The sequence below is a fragment of the Rhipicephalus microplus genome, chromosome X (genome assembly GCF_043290135.1).
Source record: "Rhipicephalus microplus isolate Deutch F79 chromosome X, USDA_Rmic, whole genome shotgun sequence".
NCBI classification, from domain to species: Eukaryota; Metazoa; Arthropoda; class Arachnida; order Ixodida; family Ixodidae; genus Rhipicephalus; species Rhipicephalus microplus.
The window spans coordinates 85,776,129-85,798,854 of record NC_134710.1 but is presented as its reverse complement, the minus strand read 5'-3'; the positions used below and the strand labels follow the sequence as shown (position 1 = coordinate 85,798,854).

At 46.9% G+C, this 22,726-nt stretch overlaps 1 protein-coding gene across 1 annotated transcript in view; it reads left to right on the top strand.

Annotated features, from left to right (window-relative positions):
• LOC119176732 (PH domain leucine-rich repeat-containing protein phosphatase 1) overlaps window positions 1–22,726 on the top strand; it is a 49,635-nt gene that overhangs the window by 12,931 nt on the left and 13,978 nt on the right. Inside the window, exons 2-4 of the mRNA XM_075877248.1 lie at window positions 19,583–19,859; window positions 21,409–21,562; window positions 22,003–22,063. Coding sequence (XP_075733363.1) covers window positions 19,583–19,859; window positions 21,409–21,562; window positions 22,003–22,063 — 492 coding nt within the window. The remainder of the gene's footprint in view (window positions 1–19,582; window positions 19,860–21,408; window positions 21,563–22,002; window positions 22,064–22,726) is intronic.

Below are 22,726 nucleotides of genomic sequence, written 5' to 3'. Positions count from 1 at the left end.
GATGGCGTGACGCTCAAGTTACTGCGGCGCCCTTCATATCCAAATAGGAGCTCTTCTGAGTCATCATAGTTCTGCACGAGCTGATGCCGAACGAAGCCGAAGCGTGGAGAATTCCACATTAGAAGCTGACTGTTGAATACGGCATCGCCATTAGTAGAAAGGAATTGATATGGTCTCAGCAAAAATGTCATTTGACATGGGTATCGTTTTCACGTGCTATTCGATGAGTCACTCGATGCAACGAGAAAAATGGATTTGTAACTTATGAAATAATAAAAAAGAACGACATACATACATACATACATACATACATACATACATACATACATACATACATACATACATACATACATACATACATACATACATACATACATACATACATACATACATACATACATACATACATACATACATACATACATACATACATACATACATACATACATACATACATACATACATACATACATACATACATACATACATACATTTCAAGGGAGCTCGCTCATCTGGCTATACATACCAGACATGGAGCCGAGAACAGGCCATTTATTTTGTTTTTGGAGGGAAGTGGCTAGGAATGTCTAAAATTCAAGTTCTTCAGTTGTGTCTCCTAGTATGCGCACGCACACAAAGATGTGAAAGAAACGTTCCTGTGTACTGTGTAAAGGCTCTGGCAATACGCTCACGTACCGAAATTTTATTAAGCTTTTAACAAACCAAAGGTAGCCACTTAATAAAAACTCAATGCTGTAGCTACGACATATCTTCTTGTAGACGCAACATATGCGTTTTGCGGGACACAATTTCTGTGAAATAAAGTCAATAAAATGAGCATTGACAGAATTTTTTGTTATTATCATGATCATGGATATGTGTACTATTATTACAAACGTTAAGGAGAATCGCATTCGAAGCTAACTGCGATTTGTTTGAGTCTCGTTTTGACGCTTCTGCTTCGAGATTTTTGTAATCAACTGTGACCCCCATTCAAGCTAGTTTCGCAATCAAGGATGCAGATCTCCATACAAGGCCAAACCCTCATTGTGACGTAGTTTATAGCTCGTGGCACGTCATTTGCAAGCTAGGCGAAAGCTGATAACAGCCTTGCCGTTGCGATCAGCTGGCGGAAACAATCTTCGACGGACGTTTTCCTTTAGTCTTAGTCGACCCTATGTCGACATTCACAATGCGTAATTAGCAAACTGACTAATTAGATTGCGAATATCTTGAAACATACGCACCTCGTAGAATTAAAACAATGTTACATCTTTTTTTTTTTTGAAACGCGACTTTCTTGACGGGTGAAATATAACCATACATGTCGTAATCGTGGATGACAGCCAAAAAGTTAGTTGAAAAGTGTTGTTTGTTAGGCGCTTAATGGCTATTTGTTCGCGAAGATTGTTTCCATCAAATCGCTGATGAACCGCTTGCGCAAGCAGATTTCGCGAAGTCATAGCATGTTGGTTGCATAAATATTTAATTAACATTACTGCGTATACGAGCGTGTACGTAGATCTGTGTCCTGTAGCGGCAACTCGGCTGGATTCAGCAAATGAGCAATCCACGAAGCCACGAGTCACTTCTTTTTTAAGCTATAGACCAGCGGCACAGTTGTTTAATAAAATAAAATTGGAAAATCCGTCTGCACGCCCTTTCATATACACATTCGAAACTACATAATCATATACTTTTCTTATAAGACAGCTTCGTTTTGACTCTTTAAACTACCTCCCAGGGAATCAACGTAAAACAAAATTAATTATAATAAGAAACAAGAAGACGAATTCTCTCCTCCAGTTATGACGTCACCTCGAAGTGCGCGGCAAGCAGAAGCATGGACGTGTGCGGATCAGTGGAAGGTCTGAAGAGACAAATGGACTGTTACTCGAAAGACGAAGCCATTGGGTTTCGTTTCCAGTAAATTATGTCATTCGGTGACTGCTACATGCTGAGACAAAGACAAATTTACTGTTTCATATAGTTTAACTTGGATTATACGTTAAGCACATGAGTTCCCTGGCGAATTTTTCAGACTATTTTTTATCTATTTTTTTATTTGTTTAGAGTAGCCATAGCATAACTGTCAGAATGGTGAGTGAATGAATCGGAATGGGAAAACATTATTTAGAGCGATTGAACGTCGCAGAAACTGTTGGGAGGGCAATGACCGTAAGCATCATAATCGTTCTTTCGCTGTTGTCGCCAAAGGAGTACAGAAGTGGTCACAGACGCCGCAAAGCTCGTTCTGAGGATTCACACAACCGTTCTGGGTCTCGTCGGCTACTGTATGCGGAGCGCTGCGTTGCGTTCGGAGCACGTAGTACTACCCGCACTGCAGCAGTCAATGGGTCACCGCAAGCACTGCGCCAACTGCGCTCGCTTTCGTGATGAGAGTGCTTTGTATACAGCGGCGCGGGGCGCCTTGAGAAACGTGGCCCGCTTCGAGTGCGCGTGTTTCGTCCACTCGGGCGCGTGCGGGGCCGCCTGGCCAGTCGCTCGACGCCAGCAGCACGGTGCCGCGGCTCATCCGTGGCTCGGCGCAATTTGCCGCCTGACCTCGATGCTACTTAGCTGGACGCGACCTGTCGGCCACGCTGGCTGCTGCAGGAGCGCTGTACGTTTCGGCTGTGCAACATAACGACCCCGCAGGGGTCCCACTCCGTGTCGCAAGCAGTCCGCGAGGTTGTCTTTCGCAAAACGAGATCGCCAAATGTCCCCTTCTCGTTGTGTCTGAACTGTCCAGTCGCACACTGTCCCCGGCGCCTTTGTTTCAGGTCCCGCTGCAATTTGCCTCTATAAAAATACACTCTCCGCGGGGTCGCGCCAGAAGGAGTGGTTAGCCGAAAGTTTCTGCACGACTCTCCCTATTCGTGAGAGTATAGGTGGCTACTTGCGTGTGCAGAAAGAGTCCGCACCTGTACCGCTGCGAAACGGTCGGCGCCGTCGGTGAACGTGCGAGCCATGTGCACCGCTTTGCTAGCAACGGACGGAGCGATTCATTCGGACTGCCAAACAAAAGGCACTGCCGAGGCGTTCGTGATCGAGCCGCACCCTCGACGCCACACCTGAGGGCCTTGGGAATGCAAACGGCGTCTTGGTGCACGCTGCACCACCGCGACACCAGACCGCGTTACTACTGTGCGTGCCGCATCCCGTTTTCTCAGTGGCTGTCGGGAGTGCTTCGGGTTTAGCAACATTGCGCGAACAAACGGCTACGTGCACACATATGCGCACGAGCACCGACTGACCCTGATGCGTTCGCTGGGGCGTTTTCTCTCTCGCGGACGCACCGCGCCGCCGCAACTCTAAAATAGCCCAGGCAGCGGTCGTCCTTCCCTGGCGTCGTCGCTGCGGGCATTGTTCGCGCGTAGCGAAGCAGCCGCCTCCGGCGCTCCAGATGGAGACAAATGTTCAACAGGTGCGCCAGATCCGCGATACGCGCGGCGATCAGCGTCGGGAGCGCGCCCGGCCATTCACGCTGCCGTTTGCTGCTCCGCCTCCGGGCCGTCTTCGGCATCGTCCGCGTTATCCTCCGCCTGGCGTGTACCAGAAGCGGCGCCATTATAGGTGTTCTCTGGACACGCGCTTTTCTGCTTGGCACATTAGGGCTGCACGAGCAGTGTGATGCGCTTCGTGTGACGGAAAGATGATCACGCGAAAGCGCTAGTCGACTTGTTTGTTTGTTCCTCTCGCGCGTCATAGTCGGCAGAGGCTTGTTTTCCTCCGTTTGCACTGAGCGCCCCCGCGCGCGCGCGTGTGTATACGAAGATAGCAGCTGGCGAACGCGTACAAATAGGCGTGTTGTGGACGCTGTATCTATACATGTATTCGGGTATAACGCGTGTCGGCCATCATTCCACGGCGCTTCGCGGATTTTACGTATGTGATTGTCACTCAAACGCTGCCGAAGGCTAAGATGAACATGCGCTCTTTCAACCTTCCGCCTAAAAGATCGTGACGGTGCCTGCCTTCCTGATGAAATGCCTCAAGGAAAATAATTGCCTTATATTTGCGTCGTAAAGGTCATGAGTTTTCATAGTACCGAAGCTCATACTACTGTGACCTTCCGAAGCGTTTAGTGTATCCACCTTTCCCGAGGGCCCCGGTGGAACTGTGGTTATGGTGTTCGGCTGCTGAACCGAAGGTCGTGTGTTCGAACTCGGCTGCGGTGGTCACATCTCGATGGGTGAAGAGGCCCGCGTACTGTGCGATGTCAGTGCACGTTTAAAAACACCGGATGGCCGAAATCTCCGGAGCCTTCCGCTACGGCGTCTCTCATAATCATATCGTGGTTCTGGGACATGAAATACCAGATATTAATCTAGCATTGCCCTTTCGATGAACAAGGTCGACGAAGTCAAATGTTACGTACCAGTGGTTGAGCAAAGTGCTCAAGCCTTCACGCACCCTTCCACAGAACAAGACTGGCTATACACAATTCCTTGTAATGAACAACGCCGCATAGTGTTTCTGGTTGCGTCGAGCTTGCCGCTTTTAAATGAGAAATTGTCCGGGTGAGTTTACAACTTCATGATAAATATGTTACAACGCAAGCGCTATAAAGTAACAACAGAATGATTCGTGTATCAACATGGTTCGCAGCTGCCATGGAGAAAGAAAAAAGCCACTGTTTATTCTTCCAGAACTCTGTGTGCTGTCATTACCAGGCATGTGGCCAACTAGCAGACACTTGGATAGCTACATAAAATGGGAAATAAAAATTCAGGAGCCCTTCCCCAGTCAGGGAAGTACGGGAAAGTCAAGCTTGGCGTGGGCGTCTCTTTATTTATTTATTTATTTATTTATTTATTTATTCATTTATTTATTTATTTATTTATTTATTTCTAAGTAACGGCCATGCCCGAAACGCTGTTTTCATTCGGAATCGGCGTGGCATCTTTCACGTTTTTTCCAGCGTTCGTCAGCCTGCAGAACGGCTTAACAAAAGGACCGTCACGCGATCATAAAAACCTGGTTCGGGAATTCAATTTTCTCGGAGGCAGAATTTTTTTCTGAAATGCGCGATTCCTGATATCGATACTACGCGTTGTCCTGCAGATTGTTTTTAGTCCGCTGACAAAAAAAAAATGTTGCAATGAAACGCCCACAACAGATGTACTGCCTGTCAATCGGTTCTTTTTTTGTATTTTTGCATCATTGGTGGAGCGCACTCGTACGCTTCAGTCCAGATCTCATTGGGCATGCATGGGCGCGTGGCCTAGTGTTCGCAACACTCGCTTTCTGACTGCGGGGATTCGGTTCGAAAGTATGGTCCCGGAAATAAGATTTATTTTGTTTTACTTATTATGTCTATGGTGCGCGCGCGCGCTAGTTGCGGGTGAAGAGAATTTTTTTGGTTTTTTTTTAACACCAGCATTACACAGGTCCTATTGAAGCTAACGTCTTAGCTTCGCTTGAATAAGACGTGATTTTTACGTGAATCAAAATGACGATTCTTTTCCGAAATTTAGCAAAAAAAAAAGATTAAGAAGCCATTCAAGCTCAGGTTGGCCACCTCCTCTAGAAATTTTCATCAATTACATTGCACGTGTGGCTGAACAACGCCTCCTCATTTTTAAATTATCCCGATCTGATAGCTGAAGGCACAAAGGGACAGCCAGCCTAGAAGAAGCCTTCATGTGGATTTCTAGTGTATTCATAAAGTGGCAGAGATTCCTCTGTGGACTGGGTGCACCAGTGACGTAATGGCACTTCAGCGCAGTTTTTTTTTAAACGTATAACTTTATTTCGGCGTCTTTCGCTACAGCATGATGCATGTGTCCTGTGCATATCAGCACGTGAAACATGCGTTGTTATCAAGCCACTAATATCTATCTGAGAGACAACACTGCACTCTTTGCGGCAACGTATATCAGTGCTGCCCCCTTGTAATAACACTGGGCGCATGGTTTTAGGTCACGTTCTCCTTACGTCCGGGCAGAGCCTAGTCGTTCTGTCAGTCCGTACTACCACTCCGGGGAAGAAAATTGTGACAACGCAGAGGGAATTAACATCAAACGCAGCGAACCGGCAACATCATTTTATCCCTGATATTCTTCAAGTGATAATTGAAGATATGACGAAAAAAACCACTTTAGCTGACGGTGAACAAATCCTGTTTTTTTTTACCAGCAGCAATGAAAACAAAAAGGGCAATAATAATAATAATAATAATAATAATAATAATAATAATAATAATAATAATAATAATAATAATAGCTCCTAGTTTACCGATAGATGCAGCCGCAAGTATGCTGAACAGCGAGAAAAACACATTTCCAACGCTAACGCTTGGAGACATTGTGGGCAGAGGAGAGCGTTTCGCTGGGTAATACTCTGGTAATAGCATACACAGATTGCCTTTTACTAAGGCGGAGTTTTAGAATGAAAACCACTTTACTGGATATAATACCGCATCTTGTGGAGACCATGCGAATGCATACTTGAAACATGAAAAAAAAAAAAAAACTAGAGAACCAACTTGCGACACATTAGGTTCTCATTGCATGAGGTATATATTTGCCTCTCCTGATTTTCTTTTTCGCCCTAAAGGCGGCCGACTCACCTGAAAAAAAAAAAAGGAACGCTGGGGTAACCTAAGCGCTGTTCGCAAGTTTTATTCCCACGTCACTCGTACTATGAAACGTACTACGCGGAACTCCTCGCACAGGCGGGCCGTGGCAGCGTACAGGGCCTCTGCGATAAGGCGGCGGTGATAAGCAGCTGCTCGGAAATTTCGCTCTTGGCAATGACACGCGCGGACTTGGGAGATAACGCGCTTCCGTTTCTCGACTCTTAACGGGAAGCGTGACGATGGTGGCAGTATTGCAAACACACGCGCGCTCGCCGTTCTTGCGCAGCCATACTATACGCGTACTCACGCACGTCACTCCGTATATTACCGGGTTGTAATGAGACGCAAACAATGCGAAACGGAACGCGCTCCACTTGTTTCCGCCCTCGTGCGTGCAACGTGCCGTGATCAGAGGCTTCGACGGGACGGAAGGAGTCATGCATGTTACGCGCGTTCGACAATCATTCGCCCCCAACTAATGTCACATCACGCACCCGAGTGTAGTAGCGATTAGGAATCGCTCGCGTTTCACTGCTGTCCGTGCGCGCTTTCAGTCCTAAGCGGTACAGCGTGCACGGAGATAGGCCTAGTCCTGCGTTCCTCCACGCACCGAGCTATCGAGCGCGTGCGGGAGGCGTCGCCGGCGCGCTCGGACTTCCCGAGCGGGTTGCGCGTGACCGGTTACCGCGCCCCCGCCAAGTGGGTCAGCGCCGACGTCCGAGGAAGCGTCGGACGAACAAAGAGCAATCGCTCGCGTGCGTGGACGAATATCCTGCCCATGGCGCGCGTGTGCTGGCGATCGGTTTGGGCAATTCGCGCGTGCCGCCTTTCATCGACGCCGGTGTCGCCGAATGGCCTTGACAGGCGATCAATCTGAAAATGTCTCGTCATAACTGCAAATGGCGCGAAAACGGAGCTCACGTTTCGTATTTCGGCTCTATACATTAATCTCCCTCTCACTCCACAATACACTGAACTTTATGTATAATGCAGTTCTGTTTATTTTGACACGTCCTGACTGCTTTGTGCGTCTGTTCGTCAGTTGCGTGTACTGGCGCACGGTTATTATTATTGTGTTCTTGTTGTTGTAAACTGTGTTTATCAGCTTTACAGCGCCTACATTTTACAACGGAAGAATTGTGTTTCACGAAATAACATAATACATGTCATTCCCAACACAGTTTAATATGCGCCCGGTAATTTGTTTCGTTATTTGCATCTAATTAGTTAAATATGTTGGTTTTTGTACGTCACTACTATTCCACCTTTAAGGGCAGCTATATGGTCATATACAAAAAAAAACATCCAACTGCGTCGTTTCCAGGAACGTACCAATTACTTGATTATTTCTTCAGCTGATTAAGAAAGCGTATATACGAAATGTGAAAGACAGAGGGGAATCACGCCCCCACCCACATAAGAGCACTCTCAAACAAGCGAATTGCAAGAATTCATTCTGCCTGTCGCAGCCTGTCAGAAACACCGCATAACTTTGGGTAACAAGGGCCAACACGAATCATGATTTCGCAATATACTATGCTTTCAGATCGGTTTTAAGCCGCAATAATCACTCATACTTCGCCCCTACACGGTGGTCTAGTTGTTATGGTGCTCGACTGTTGACCAGAAGGTCGCAAAATCGAATCCCGGCCGCGATGGTCACATTTTCGGTGGAGGCGAAAATGCTGGAGGCCCGTCTTCGAAAAGGTGCACGTTAAATAACCTAAGATGGTCGAAATTTCCGGATCTTTCCACTACGGGGTCCTTCATAGTCATATCGTGGTTTTGATACTTTAAACCCCAACAACTAGTTGACCCTATCGACAGCAAGATTAAACTGTTGTTATGACCATGTCGCGACTTTGTCAGTACGCTTTTGTTACGATATAGATGCTGAAAACATAACTATCCCCGCATTTTATCAACGCTGCAACAACAGATGTCAGCATGCGTTCCAGACCAAAGGGACGCGTTGGTCTGCCTGGGGCATGGCAAAGTGAGGCACAAACACAATCGCCGTACTCGTGTTTGTGTGTGCGCGCGTGTGTGTGTGCGTGCGTGTGTGCGTGCGTGTGTGTGTGCGTGTGTGTGTGAGTGCGCGCGCGCGCGCGCGCGTGTGTGTGTGTGTGTGTGTGTGTGTGTGTGTGTGTGTGTGTGTGTGTGTGTGTGTGTGTGTGTGTGTGTGTGTGTGTGTGTGTGTGTGTGTGTGTGTGTAAACAGCGGAATTGTTTAGATTCTCATCTTGGCGGCTGCCCTTGATGTTACGCTCGCGGATGACATTCAGATGGCATTCCCTGCAGACTTTCGGAAGCGAAGCTTCTCTTAATCTAACCTTGTCCCGCGTCAGGCGTAACCGGTAGTATCTCCCGAACAGTATAATAGATGGCGCTATCTCATAGAAGTACATAGAGTTACTGTATATGCTACCTTCAGCATATACAGTAACTCTAGAAGTACATACAAACTGCAGTTGAGTGAGGATAATTCAGATGGCACTGTACCACTCTCCAATTGGCTGCTGCGTGGGCTGTGCCTGAGTGCGCGGGGAACTAGTACCTCTCTCAGTCTCCTGGATCATCGCCGTACGTGTTGGATCGTTGGTGGGGCATGAACAAAGCGAAGCGGCGGGCGCGGAGGACCGCGGCTGCTCGTGCTCGTCGCCAGGCAGACAGACAGTCAAACAACCGACCAAACAAACATACAGATGCATCGACGGAGAGAAGCACAGACGTACGCACAGACGTACGCACAGACGGAGGCACAGACGGACGGACTAATGCACGGACGGACGCGCGAATGAATGCTTCGCCCCACTCATCATCATTCACTCTTTAAATACGCTCAGATATTTTTATTTTTTCTATCATTCTGGCAACCTCGCACTGAATCTGTGCGAGGGCGCTGCCTTCTGATGTGCGTTATAGAGCGGTCAAGTTGCATTTTCATATTTCTGGAACTTTCCTCCTCAGCGAAGAATAATTATCACAATTTTTCACCTCCTGCAGAACTGCACTCGCAACCCATACAAATACATACAAATGCTTTACTGTTCCCTTGATAAATCCCAGTTATTTTCGACTGATATGAATTGATACGACGAACTAAAAACCATTAAAAAACAATATATATTAAAATACATCTTGCTAGGAAGCGTAGCCACTATAACACAGAACACACAACACAAGCGCTTAACTTCAACTAAACGTTTATTGCAAACGTCAGAGTTTATAAAGGGGTGAAAAGAGAAAAAAAAGAATAGCAAGAATAATAAAATGTAGACAACAAAGAGCACACGTGCCAGTCCCGTACATTACTATCCATTATTATCTATCACCCCATCCAAAAAACATAGTTCTTTCCGCGTCGGCGAGATAGAAGGTGGACTAACACACTCAAAATCATCGCGTGTCATTTCCTCCGCTTCTACTATCAAATGGGTTAATAAATCTCTGTCCCGATATAACACACATATTTCATGTGTGTTGTGTGTTCTGTGTTGTAGTGGCTGCGCTTCCTAGCAAGATAAATCCTTACCAACTGGCCCGATGCAATTGTTTATATTAAAATACTTGCTTTTTAATTCTGTAGCGTTATCCCCCCACACTTTTTTTTTTGGTGGGGGGCTTCAAATCTCGGCGCACAATAACTGAGACTCCCTGCATATGTTGCCGTATGGCAACAGCCAGTCACCAAATAGACAGGCGGGGTGAAGCCAACTTAATACATCGAAGCAAACTACACAATACTGAACATACTAGGAACCATCCGCATCAAGCAGCATGTATGGTCTTTCCCTATACACTTCATATGCCCATCACGCTTCCCTGATATAGCAGTACTGTGGCCCAGACTTCAGCCAACTCTCTTGTGTTACCTTCTTACACTGTATAGCTGCCTGCCGAAACGGGTATTACCCAATTTTCTGCTTTTTTGGGTGCACGTTAAAGAACCCCAGGTGGTCAAATTTTCCGGAGCCCTCCACTACGGCGTCTCTCATAATGATATGATGGTTTTGGGACGTTCAACCCCACAAATCAATCAATCGATTTTCTACTTTGACTGCTACGTCCGCGTAACAAATAACGAGATCTCATAGAAAGATATGACGAGGCACCCCGTGAAGCGTAAGCTGATTCACCGCAGCGATAAGCGATAGTTGCTCGCGATGTTCATCCGCATAATGCCATATCTACTAACCCACCACAGCGAGAGACGTTATTTCTGGGTGCCCGCGAACAGCCAATATATTAGTCTAAGAGACCTAATCAAGCAGGCTTGATTAACCAACGTTTTAGACGCAAAGTGTAGTGAACGCTTTCCCGCCTTGACAATGGTTGCTTTAAACGCTCATAAAAGGCGAAAATACAGGAACCTAGAGAAATCCAACTGCATTAATCACGGAAAACAATCTTGTCCTGTCAGGCAGGGGCATAGCCGGATATGTTTTTCGTGGGAGAGCAGGAGAGTTTGCGAGTGACTCTGAAAGGGAAAAGGAAGAAATAAGAGCAGTGCCGTTACTGCCTCTCTCTATGGAGGACATCTCTACAGCACCGAGCGGGGGATAAGAAAATGGGAATTAAATGGACAGAAAAATTTAACAGCACTTCTATAACAACTTCATTAAAATATTGTACAGTGATATAGCCACGTGGTCCCGTAATATGAAGTGTGCGTAGGCGTGACACTTGTATTCGTAAATGGTCACATTCTGTCGTCCGTCTTGCGTTAGTTATCTGGCGATTGTTCGACTTGTTCTTCTGGAGACCTCTTCCGGCCAGCCGCAACAAGCATCGCCTTATGTTTGGTGGAATGGCAACTGCAGCACTTCACCTATTCAATGGTGTCATGAGAATGAAGTGAAATCTATGCAAGTGCTGTGGTTTGTTGAAATGGCATTTCCTTGAAGGGGCATAAAGACTCTCGCAATGCCTCACAGATGACAACACATTATCTAGCATTTGCTGTTTACTTGATCAACGCCTCTGGAAAGCCATGGTATGTTTTCCGCCAGATGTACATAGTTGTCCATTTTTAGAGCTGTTTGAAAGTTCCTGTGTGTTTTTAGCGCCAATGGCTGCACTAACCCGGCCTTTCTCGGCCTAGTTTGATGGCCTCCCAAATGCGCCTACAAATCGCCGAATGGGATCGTTTTCATCGTGACACCTGTCAAAGAAAATGCGTTAAGAAGACTCCTTCCCCATACGTGGCATTTATGTAGTGTTTTTTTTTTTCGGAAGCAGCTGCAAGTAAATGTTGGCTTTGTGGTAGGACACCTACTTGCCCCGCAAACCGCACGGTTTCGATCCTCAATAGGACCAAACATTTTATTCTTCATTTTATTTGTTTCTTTCTCTATTTTTTTTGCTCACGGACGAATTTTCGCTCACAACCAACGCTGCCGACGCCGATGGCGAAATTTCTGCGACACGAGCTCTCTAACGCTATGGCGTTAGAAAGGTAAGAGAAGGGTAGAAATCGCATTCGCTCCGCCTCACACAGCGCGCGCGAACCGCCGCGAGGACGCGCAACGGTCCCGAAAATCCACCGGGGCTGGAAATACATCCGCCGAAGAAGATGATTTCTGTAGGTTGATGCGTGTGCTTGAGCCCCGCCGCGGTGGTCTAGTGGCTAAAGTACTCGGCTGCTGACCCGCAGGGCGCGGGTTCAAATCCCGGCTGCGGCGGCTGCATTTCCGATGGAGGCGGAAATGTTGTAGGCCCGTATGCTCAGATTTGGGTGCATGTTAAAGAACCCCAGGTGGTCTAATTTTCCGGAGCCCTCCACTACGGCGTCTCTTATAATCATATAGTGGTTTTGGGACGTTAAACCCCACAAATCAATCGATGCGTGTGCTTGATTGTGTGCGTAATACGTCCACATGCAAAAGCGAAAATTTCCTATTGGGGTGGTAGAGGGCAGGGGCATTGAGTGTTTCATTCACTTTTCCGCATTGCCTCATGTATAGTAGTAAAGCGATGATGTATACCTGTCCCCTAGAAGCCTCATCACACGAGCGTCTCTAGGACAAACGTCCTCCCGAATACACTGCTGGCATATAAACTCCGTTTGTGAGCTCCTTTACAACGGTAGCTTTTCCCTAAAATTGCAATTAGCATTTGGGCGTATATTTCTTTTTCGGCGGGCGTCCATTTGGTTTGACAGAGGTCGTTAGAAATTGTTTTTGACCAGCTACTTCTGCTTTGCCTCCACTAAAAACATCAATTCTCCGGCACATTGACAAACTGGTTGATTGATATGTGAGGTTTACCGTCTCGAAACCACCATATGATTATGGGAAACACCGTAGTGAAGGGCTCCGGAAATTTCGACCACACGGGGTTTTTAACGTGCACCCAAATCTGAGCACACGGGCTTACAACATTTCCGCCTCCATCAGAAATGCAGCCGCCTCAGCAGCAGGGATTCAATCCCACGACCTGCGGGTCAGCAGCGAGTATACCATAGCCACTAAACTACCACGGCGGGGCCACATTGACAAACTGAAGTACCCGTTCCAACCAGACTTTTTTCTCTTTTTTTGAAGTAAGTACGCAGAAAATAAACCACCGAAATTGAGTTGTTACAGTATCTGCAATGAAGGTATCTTCCAATACTCGAAATAAGCCCCTGAGCAGCGTGCCATACAAAAAGCTCAGGCATTTCAGACGATCGCTGACCGGTTCTCCTTTGTAAGTGCAGTCGCAAGGGAGAGAGAAAATAGGGGAGCTCCTCTTCAAACTAATAATTTTTCGCGCCGTTGCACACTGACCTACCGTGAGCTCGAATAATGACTCTCAACAGCTATTTCCTATCGTGAAGCTAACGAGGGAGGCCTCGAAATCCAGAACGAGAATTCGCAGTTCCCCCAGAAGCGGTTTGGCAATACGTGACCGCGGTGTTAAACGAATGCCGAAGGATGACGATGCACCGGATTGGTATTCCTGGAGAACGCCGCCTCAAATCGTTTAGTCGGGCAACTGATATGTAAGCTATCAAACGTAGCCAGTGAAATGGGTGCTTATAGCTTCTGGCGAAGAAGTAACAAGTCTGAAGATGCGATGTGTTATGTGCGATGCATACATATGGAGCTTGACATCTCAAAGCAACCATATGATCATAAGAGACGCCGTGGTTTAGGGCTACGGCAATATTGACCACCTGAGTTTTTTTTTTTACGTACACCGAAATCTGAGCACACGGGCCTACAGTATTTTCGCCTCCATCGAAAATGCAGCCGCTGCACCTGGGATTCGATACCGCGACCTGCGGGTCAGCAGCCGAGTGCCTTAACCACTATACCACCATGGCGGGGCTGCATATAAGTACAGCAGATTGCCTTATTATGTGTTAAGGTGATAGAGTTTTCGCAAAAATCCTGGTATCCGTGTGGGTGTCGTTAGGTAAGAGCGAAAAATAGGCGTTGTCTGTGAGTGAAAATTTGAGACAGATGAAATTAGGAAATAATGAGAAATTGTGGATCGAACGGGATTCAAAAACCCCGGACTTTTACATGTAAAGCCGGCAGAGCCACATCAGTACGCGAAACTGCCTCAAAAACAAGAAAGAAAAAACGCTATATGAATGTCATTTAGTGTGAGCAGTCTCCTTAACGCATGTCATACTACGTGGAAGAAGACTCAAAAACAAGAAAGAAAAAACGCTATATGAATGTCATTTAGTGTGAGCAGTCTCCTTAACGCATGTCATACTAACGTGGAAGAAGCGTATATAACCGCGTCAGGTGTCAAAACATACCGATTGGGCAACGAGTGAGTGATTGAATTGTTATCATCAAAAAACACCCAGAAATAATTAATCATCATTATCAGCAACAGCATCAACAAAGTGTGCAGTGGCACAGCAGCCACTTGAATTGCGTTGTAATCAATTGCAATTGGTTGCATTTTTGCAAACTACTGTCCCTTAGACCAATGCAATGGTGGGAATGCCTTCCAGCATTCTGGATCAGCCATTGGAGCAGGCAAAATCTGCTTTTGGAGCAGCTATCTCTATGTTTGGAGCACGCACGGGAACACACAGAAGAGAGGAAGGAAATTTAGCTGAAACTTAGTTCAATGTAGCTCAATAATAGAGCATCGGACACGTTATTCGAAGGTCACAGATTCGAATCCTGCAAGTGGTAAGTTAGTTTTTCATCCACTTTTCTTTCTCCACATTTGCGTTGCAATTACTTCTAGTAAGAGGCCCTGTGCTTTCCCTGGCATTACTGTCTGTAAGTTCTCATTAATATTGTGTCTCACAATACTGATGCATACAGTTACGGGCCTCACTTTTCTCTTCTTTTCCCTTCAAGAATCACATAAGAAGCATATGCACGAACACACAGCCGCATTCAAAGCTCATTACAGTAAGACCTCGTTAACACGTACATACATGATGAGAGCCTGCTGGGAACGCGGCTAACTGCGCACTGAATTTAGTATGCCTTACCGCTAAGTACATAAGTATGCGTCGGGTTCCCCTTAAGGGGGGGGGAGGGGGGGGGCGTTTGTCGCAGCGGCTCTCCCTCCCTGTATGTCTGCGTATAGACTACCGAGGCCGAATTTGCCACCCCCCCCCTTCTCATTCAGTTTTTTTTATTGATACGGATACGAGAATGTTACATGTGTTTAGTATACTTAAAAGGAGGTCCCGCTCGCCTATGACGAAGTACCAATTCGCGTTTCTTTACGTGCGCGATCGCCGCTCAAGAAGGAATAAATAAAGTGCCACAGAAAATATTTCCTAATGTGCCCACCACGAAGCCATTTATTTTTTATTTTATTTTTTGCCAATGTTCACAGATGACTGGCAGTCATGCACGACCGTCCGATTGCACGCGGTGACGACACTAAAGAGCATTCCGAAACTGCTGCGGGGTCTGGGATACGCAGCCAAGGCAGCATGGAGGAAGGATTTGTGGGGTTTAACGTCTCAAAACCACCATATGATTATGAGAGACGCCGTAGTGGAGGGCTCCGGGAATTTCGACCACCTGGGGTTCTTTAACGTGCACCCAAATCTGAGCACACGGGCCTACATCATTTCCGCCTCCATCGGAAATGCAGCCGCCGCAGCCGGGATTTGAACCCGCGACCTGCGGGTCAGCAGCCGAGTACCTTAGCCACTAGACCACCGCAGCGGGGCACCATGGAGGAAGGAAACAACCGCAACACAGCGACTGACGAAACGGACGTAACCGGCTGTCCGCGATGTGTGCCGTGGTTTGCTACTTGACAAAAACTAACACGTTTTTTTTTCTTTTTTTTTTTAGACGCAGTACGGTCGCAGGGAGCCGATCGCCTCCTGGCTAGTTGCGTGCAGCGCTACGCTTACTTGTCGTATACACACCGTGCCGAGCCGCTTGTGCCCACACCGCTTCAAACCGGGCACAGATGCGGCGAGAAGCCTGTTGCGTTAACGCGACGATGCGAGCTTTCCGGAAGCGATGCTCTAGTGGTCCTGCCAGCGGACGGGAGCGTGTTTGCGATGTCGCCTCGTCAAAGCGTGTGCTACGCTTGCTGTCTCGGTGCCCGCGATCAAAAACGCTGAACTCCGCAACGAAGAGCTCCTTTCGTTTCTGTAAAACGGTGCACGCTGAACACAGTCCCGCACAACGATTGAGGCGGCAGCGATCAGCGCCTCAGCGCTCTCAGGTAGTCGCCGGCAACTAAAAGCGTGCAGTAGGCTTAACGCGGCGCTACGCCACACACGTGTGCTTTTTGTCGGTGATAAGTCATACTGGCTCGCCTTACGGTAAGCGCCACATCACCTTCGTTCTTTGTCAATGGTTATCAGAAAAGGCACTACCGCCATCACGTGGAAGTTTCAATAATTAATTGGCTGATTCCGTGATTTTGCAGCAGCGCGACTATACGCAAATGCTGCTGGGCATGCACGTGTTCGGCGACCACCGCGTAATAACCGCTCACGAAGCATGCTGTCAACTTGTGGTTTCAGAACCATGCTGTGGCGCAGCAATATAGAGCAAATCAGACAGAAAATACCTTTTGGGAGCCGTATGGCGCAGTAATTTCTAATTGGCACAGGTTGGCGCTATTGGCGCAGGTTTTCCAACACTGTCAATGACAACCCATTTGTCTGACGTCCCAAATACCAATAAAAACTACAGTGTGAATGCACCAAGTATTATTGCACCAAATAGATAATTCAATACTTGGTATAAAGACTGATGCGACGTTGATAAATATACACAAGGAAAACGCCCCAATAAACTTATTCTTTGTTCTGAAACACGACTCTTTCTATAGTGACAGCATATAGCGCCTTTATTTCATCTTGCAAAAGTGCAGAGGTGCAAATCATTAAAAAAAATAAGGTCACGGCATAGTATATCAGACAAGTTCGTCGCTCGCTGGTGTGCACGTTTAAGCATTACAGCGATTTCAGCGCGCCACATGAGCGACCTCAACAAACAGAACCGCTACCGTGTGTCGTTTCGTAACCAATCGGTTCATTGTGAAGCGCGAGGCATACCCCCTAAACACTGCATGCAGGCTCGGCGGTTGCGCCACTCGGACGCGCGCTTTCGGAGAAACGACATGCTATATGTTCCCCTCTCTGTGCGTTTCCTCCAAATCCATTCTAATGCGCTGTATACCTTAATGCAAGAACGACGGGGGCGCGCCATTGCCACACCGGCGCGAAACGCATCAGTAGTCGCTGCATTAAAAAGCGCGGCGCGTATTACATGCGCGCTGCGCCTATGAACCAACAACGGTCGCCGACGATGCGAGTGTGAGCCCGCGCCGAACGCTTCAAGCCGCCGCTGGCATTCTTGCGTGAACAACAGTTTCCGTTTCTTCGTTTCCATGCATCGACCGACGCGGGGTGCCCATACTTTTTTTTTTTTTTCGCTTCATAGGAAGCCGGGGATGCAAAAGAACGAAAATGAAAACGGACGCAAGCCAAGATGAAAGCGCTCCCACAGTGCGAGCGTGACCACCGCCAGCGCGTGGTTCTTGTCCCAACGGCAACCGCCGGCGGACAGTTCAAGAAACCGACAGCGCAGCGAGAAGGTCGCCCGGTCCGTTGCGTGCACGATCGACTCAGGGCCGTGTACACACACGAGGAACGCCTTTCTGACTGGTTTTTTGGTGAGGATGCCCGGGGAACCGTGTTTTAGCGTCCGCCGGAGCGGAAACGGTCGCCCTCTCATCTGCGGCCGAAGGAGCTGTCAAGACGTGCTCGCGTGCGCGCAGCCACCGACGACTTCCAGCCGAGCGGTCAAGATTGGGTCGCGCGGGGCCCCCCGTCCGACCTGAGCGCTGTGCTTGCCCTTCCTCGGGCACCAAGGCGTGGGACTACAAGCGGAAGCGAGGGAGATGAACGCCGATTATGCTATCGACCGGCAACCTGCGCGTCTTTGAAAGTAGACTGGAAAACTTTGCGGAGCACGAAAGCCGCGAAACGTTTGAATTGCCTCACAATGTTTCCGCTCATGGTGAGAAGTGCGGTAGTTATTTGCAGAAGTAGACTTTCCGATACGAATTCGCCCTCTCTTTCTCACACACACAGATTTTTCTTTAATGCAGGACTCGAGAAAAGGAAAGGTGTAGTAGCATCGCTAATTCCTTCGATGCATGGCGAAGAAGTCACGGGCACGTCTGCCGTCCGTGCTCCGAAAACTTTTCCGGTGATGCGTAGGCGGCTAGCTGCGTGCTTCCCGGTGTTGCAAACGCAGACATTCGCGTGGCAGGTATTGTTATTGACATTTACGGCAAGGGAAGAGTGGATATATAATGAAGCAAGAGAACCGCTCCCTCGATCGTTTTAACAATTCTCGTTTAACCGCCCTCCAGTGATACGACGTTTTCCAGCGTTCATCGATTAAGGAAAATGCAGGAGTATACAGGGTGTTTGAATAAATAAATGTGTCCTATATTGTTGAAAAATCAGCAAAAGACGCTATTTGCTCGCTGTCTTCACAGTTGCTTTTTCTGTAGCGGTAGACATCTTAAGAAGGTCGACGACATCATTTGGAACGGTAACTAGGAAAGTCAAATAATTAACTTTTTAATTAGTGAATTTCAGCAGTTAGGTCAAGTGGGAGAATTGAAGTTCTTGATGCGAAAAACTCATTGTCGATTTGAGATCAAAAAGAAGTGGCCTCCAGTAATAACTACAAATTAATGAAATTCTCCTGAATTCTGCGGAGAAACCGAAAGCAATGGACTGAAGAGCGCAACTAGCAGACAACTACAATGAATTCGTTCGAAAGAGTGGTTACAGGGCTACAGTTCTTCCCCGTTAGATATCGTTTGCGCGTAGTGCGTGCTGTAATTGATAGCGCAGCTCACACACCGACGTCGGTTGATGGTTGATATAACAACACTCTCTAATTTCAGTAGCGCTCTTTCGCGTTTCGGTTTCGCAGCAGACTTGGGGAGAATTTCGTTAATTCGCAGTTATTACTAGAGGCCGCTTTTCTGAAATATCAAAGCGGCAATCGGTTTTTCGCACGACGGACTTGAACTCTCCGATTGGACTTAACTGTCAAGCTTCATTAATTAAAAAGTTCATTATTTTTTCACTTCGCTAATTATTGTTCGAAGTAACACCATCAACCGTGTTAAGATGCCTGTGACTATATAAAAAGCAACTGTGAAGATAGCGAGCAAAAAGGTTTCTTGAAACACTCTGTATATACAGTATATTTACTGGGGTAAATGACGGCTTCAAATGTACTTTCATTTATTTTTGCCATATCTTGTAAAATAAAAACAAGTGAAATAAAACACCTCAAATAAAGAAAGAGAGTGCCTCCTTGCACACTTTTCTTTTTCGGGTTCACTTCTGAGATTAACGAGCGAGTTCATGCAGGTTAATTGGTTTCACGGAATTTCGCGCGCAATTCACATGAATGAACCCGCCCACGAGGTGAAATACGGTCCGACCCTATTCCGCCAGCTGAACGTTTCTTTAGTGCGGGAGGTGAGAAAAGAGAGCGCGCGTGGCTTGAAGTTTTCGCTTGCGCAGGCTCCGCGAGCTGCACGTGGACTTCAACGAGTTGCACGACCTTCCGGCCGAGCTATCGGCACTGGTCCAGCTGCGCGTGCTCAGCGCCAGCGGGAACCGGCTCACGGCGCTACCGGAGGGTCTGGCCCGACTGACGGCGCTCGAGAGCCTGCGCTTGTCAGCCAACGCCATCGCTCAGCTGGCGACGCCCCCCGTCCTGCAGGCGCTGCAGGCCCTCAGGCGCCTCGACCTGCGCTCCAACGGCATCCAGGGAGCCGCCGATTTCACTGCCCTGCAGGTGGGAACTTCGAGAGACCGCGAGGACTTCTCAGCCCTTCCTTTTTGATTTCTTGTTTCACAACTGTGAGTGTCCCTGTCTAAGTGCGTGGGAAGCGCTCTGCGGCTACCGGCTGAAGGGATGGGAAAGATGACCCTCCGCCGCTGATCCGTCTTGCCGACTATCGGCAGTGCGCTTCGTCATCCCAAAGCCCAGTGCTGGGTATCAGACGTGCCCCTCAGCAAACGCTGCTTCCGGTTAACATTACCTAGCACCTTCTTTGCACCGAGAAGGTTATGTGCGAGATGTATAAATATAGAAACGGGGGGAAGGGGGGGGGGGCAGGAGGAAAACAAATTCACCTGCTGTATCATGTACAAAATGCAGCGGTGAATGACACGAAGTGAAGCCGTCATTCTCAATATATTTCACACTTATTAGAAGTTCTAGGTGTCGACGCTAGCATTATAGCAAATGTCTTTTTTTCCTCGGTGTGGTTCCGGCTACTCATTTTCTTTTACATGTTAATTTCTTGTTTGTTTTATCTTTTTAACTTACTTATTTAGCCAAGTCACTGACTGAACCAACAAATTACATTGTTTACGGAAGTGGACTGACGACCAGGCACCGTTTCGGCCCAGTAACCGTATACTGTACCCGTTTCTGTTTGTATTTTTTAAGCTCGGCTAAACTTAGCTGGGACGTCCAGTGTGTGAGGACGTGGCTGAGTAACAGCAAAACGGGCGATGCAGCGAAACGTGATAGGAGAGACTGCGCACAGCACTTGCATGGACAGTTGGTGTCAAATGTATCCGTGTGAAAGGTGTAAGATTTCTTTAGCGCTTATCCTGTGTTCAAGATGCGCGTGTATTCATTTCCCCGCGCGTGAAAGTTTCGGATGCTTCGCATCCGTGCTAGGCGCCGCCTCGCCCAGACTGCGCGTTGTCAACGTTTCACCGAGGGAAAACGTGGCTGGTGTAAGAATGTGCGTAAAGTAAGAGCTTGTCACATGCCGTTGATTTCAAAATGATTACACTGTTTTGCGAAACAGTGAAATTTCACGATGTTGTCACGAAAGGAGCCAATTCTGTCCCAATCTCCTCGCGACAACCCATGTACAAAAACAAAAACAGATTAGATTATGTTTATGCTACCGCTAATAAATGATTTACATGCTCTAGGAGTAATAATTTAAATAATGAGCGCGCAAACTAAATTGACTTGCTCTGTTTTATTTATCTTCAACGAACAATTTGGCGAACAATACCCGTATATTACTTTGTGCTCTTCCGTTGTTTATGCGCTGTTTTGACGCTCATGAACACTTCATAACAAAGCTCTTCTTTCCTTCGTTTCTTCCAGGCTCCATACATTTGTTAACAAAATATGAAAAAAGTTAAATAAGGAGCATATGGACATTTCAATGTAGCGGACCAATTCCAAAATACTCCTGTTTCTTTTCGCTTTAATTCTTTTTTTTTTTTTCATGTCTGACATTTTATGCTTGGTCGATGGATTTCTAAACGCTAACATGACGATCGATGGTTAAAAAATGTTGAATTTTTTTCAGAACCTGCAATCGTTGGACGTGAGTTGGAACAGAATCGAAGAACTGCGGCTACCGACAACTAATCGCCTTCGCCACCTGGACTGTTCACGGAACTGCCTCAGCGAGCTCAGTCTGCCCGGAGGCCGTCTCGAAACGCTCTGCTCTAGTCATAACCGTCAGTGGTATTCTGTCGATGAAAAAAAAGGAAGTCTTAACATAGGTGCCATAAAAACGAGATGATCTGTAATAAGTATTCTCGTTGATATCTGTTATAATTATAAAAACCTAATAGCCCACTATCTGTAGCAACCCATCAGTTCTAACGTACCACATACACACACGCACGCACACACACACACACACACACACACACTATTGTGCATCAGATCTTGCATACGTCCGAAAACAGTAATTTAGAGTTCAGCATTATCACTCTCCGAGAATAAAGCCCACTAATTAATCACGCAGAGGCAGTTTTCACATCAACATTGCAGTGGGATAGAATATAGTCGCTTGTGTCTTTCTCATCGCATATTTAAATGTCTCTGCTACGATGACGCGGGCCAACTGCTCGCAAATTCTTTTTGAAAATGTGAATGTTTCATATTCCCACAGGTCTACAGAATGTTGACATCACGCTACCGTGCAATGTACTAAGCTACATCGATCTGTCAACGTGAGTATATTTCGTTTCACTATATATTGATGTGTGATGTATAGATTACCACTTTTTTTTCTGAAAACAATATCCAACGACCAGCGCTTTCCCTTTCACATTGTAAGAAAATTTTAGAAAGCTGTCTATTTGGACAAATGGTTGCAAAGTCATACTGATTCTAGCAAGTCTCATGTAAATAGTGGATTACATAAGCAATTGTGGGACACAAAGTTAGGTGACATACCGGACTCGGGCGTTTTCTCGTTATGCCTAATTTCAGGAGAAAGTATCAATTTTACAATTGTCCCAGTTACGTCAAGTAACAATGGCTACAACAGCGTCAGGTTACAGAGACGTTTCTCACTTAAGCACTCGCGCTTCCTGTAGCGCCATTGTTAAATGGTTCGCGCGGCTACTTGAACAAACACGAAAACCCTGAACCAAGTAAACGCAACGATCATCCTTCTTGACCGATTTTCCAGTTAAGGGTCTAAATAAAACTATTTTTCGTTAAAAGTGTTGTTTGCCACCGGCCGACCACGTTCGCTAATAATACAGTTATCGTGTAAGAGAGTAGCTGGCTCTACACATAACCACCAACCTCTTGTTAGGTACATTCATTAAAAAGCAAAAGTGCAGCATGTCGATAAACTTGCATTTGCTCTTACGAATAATTTTAAT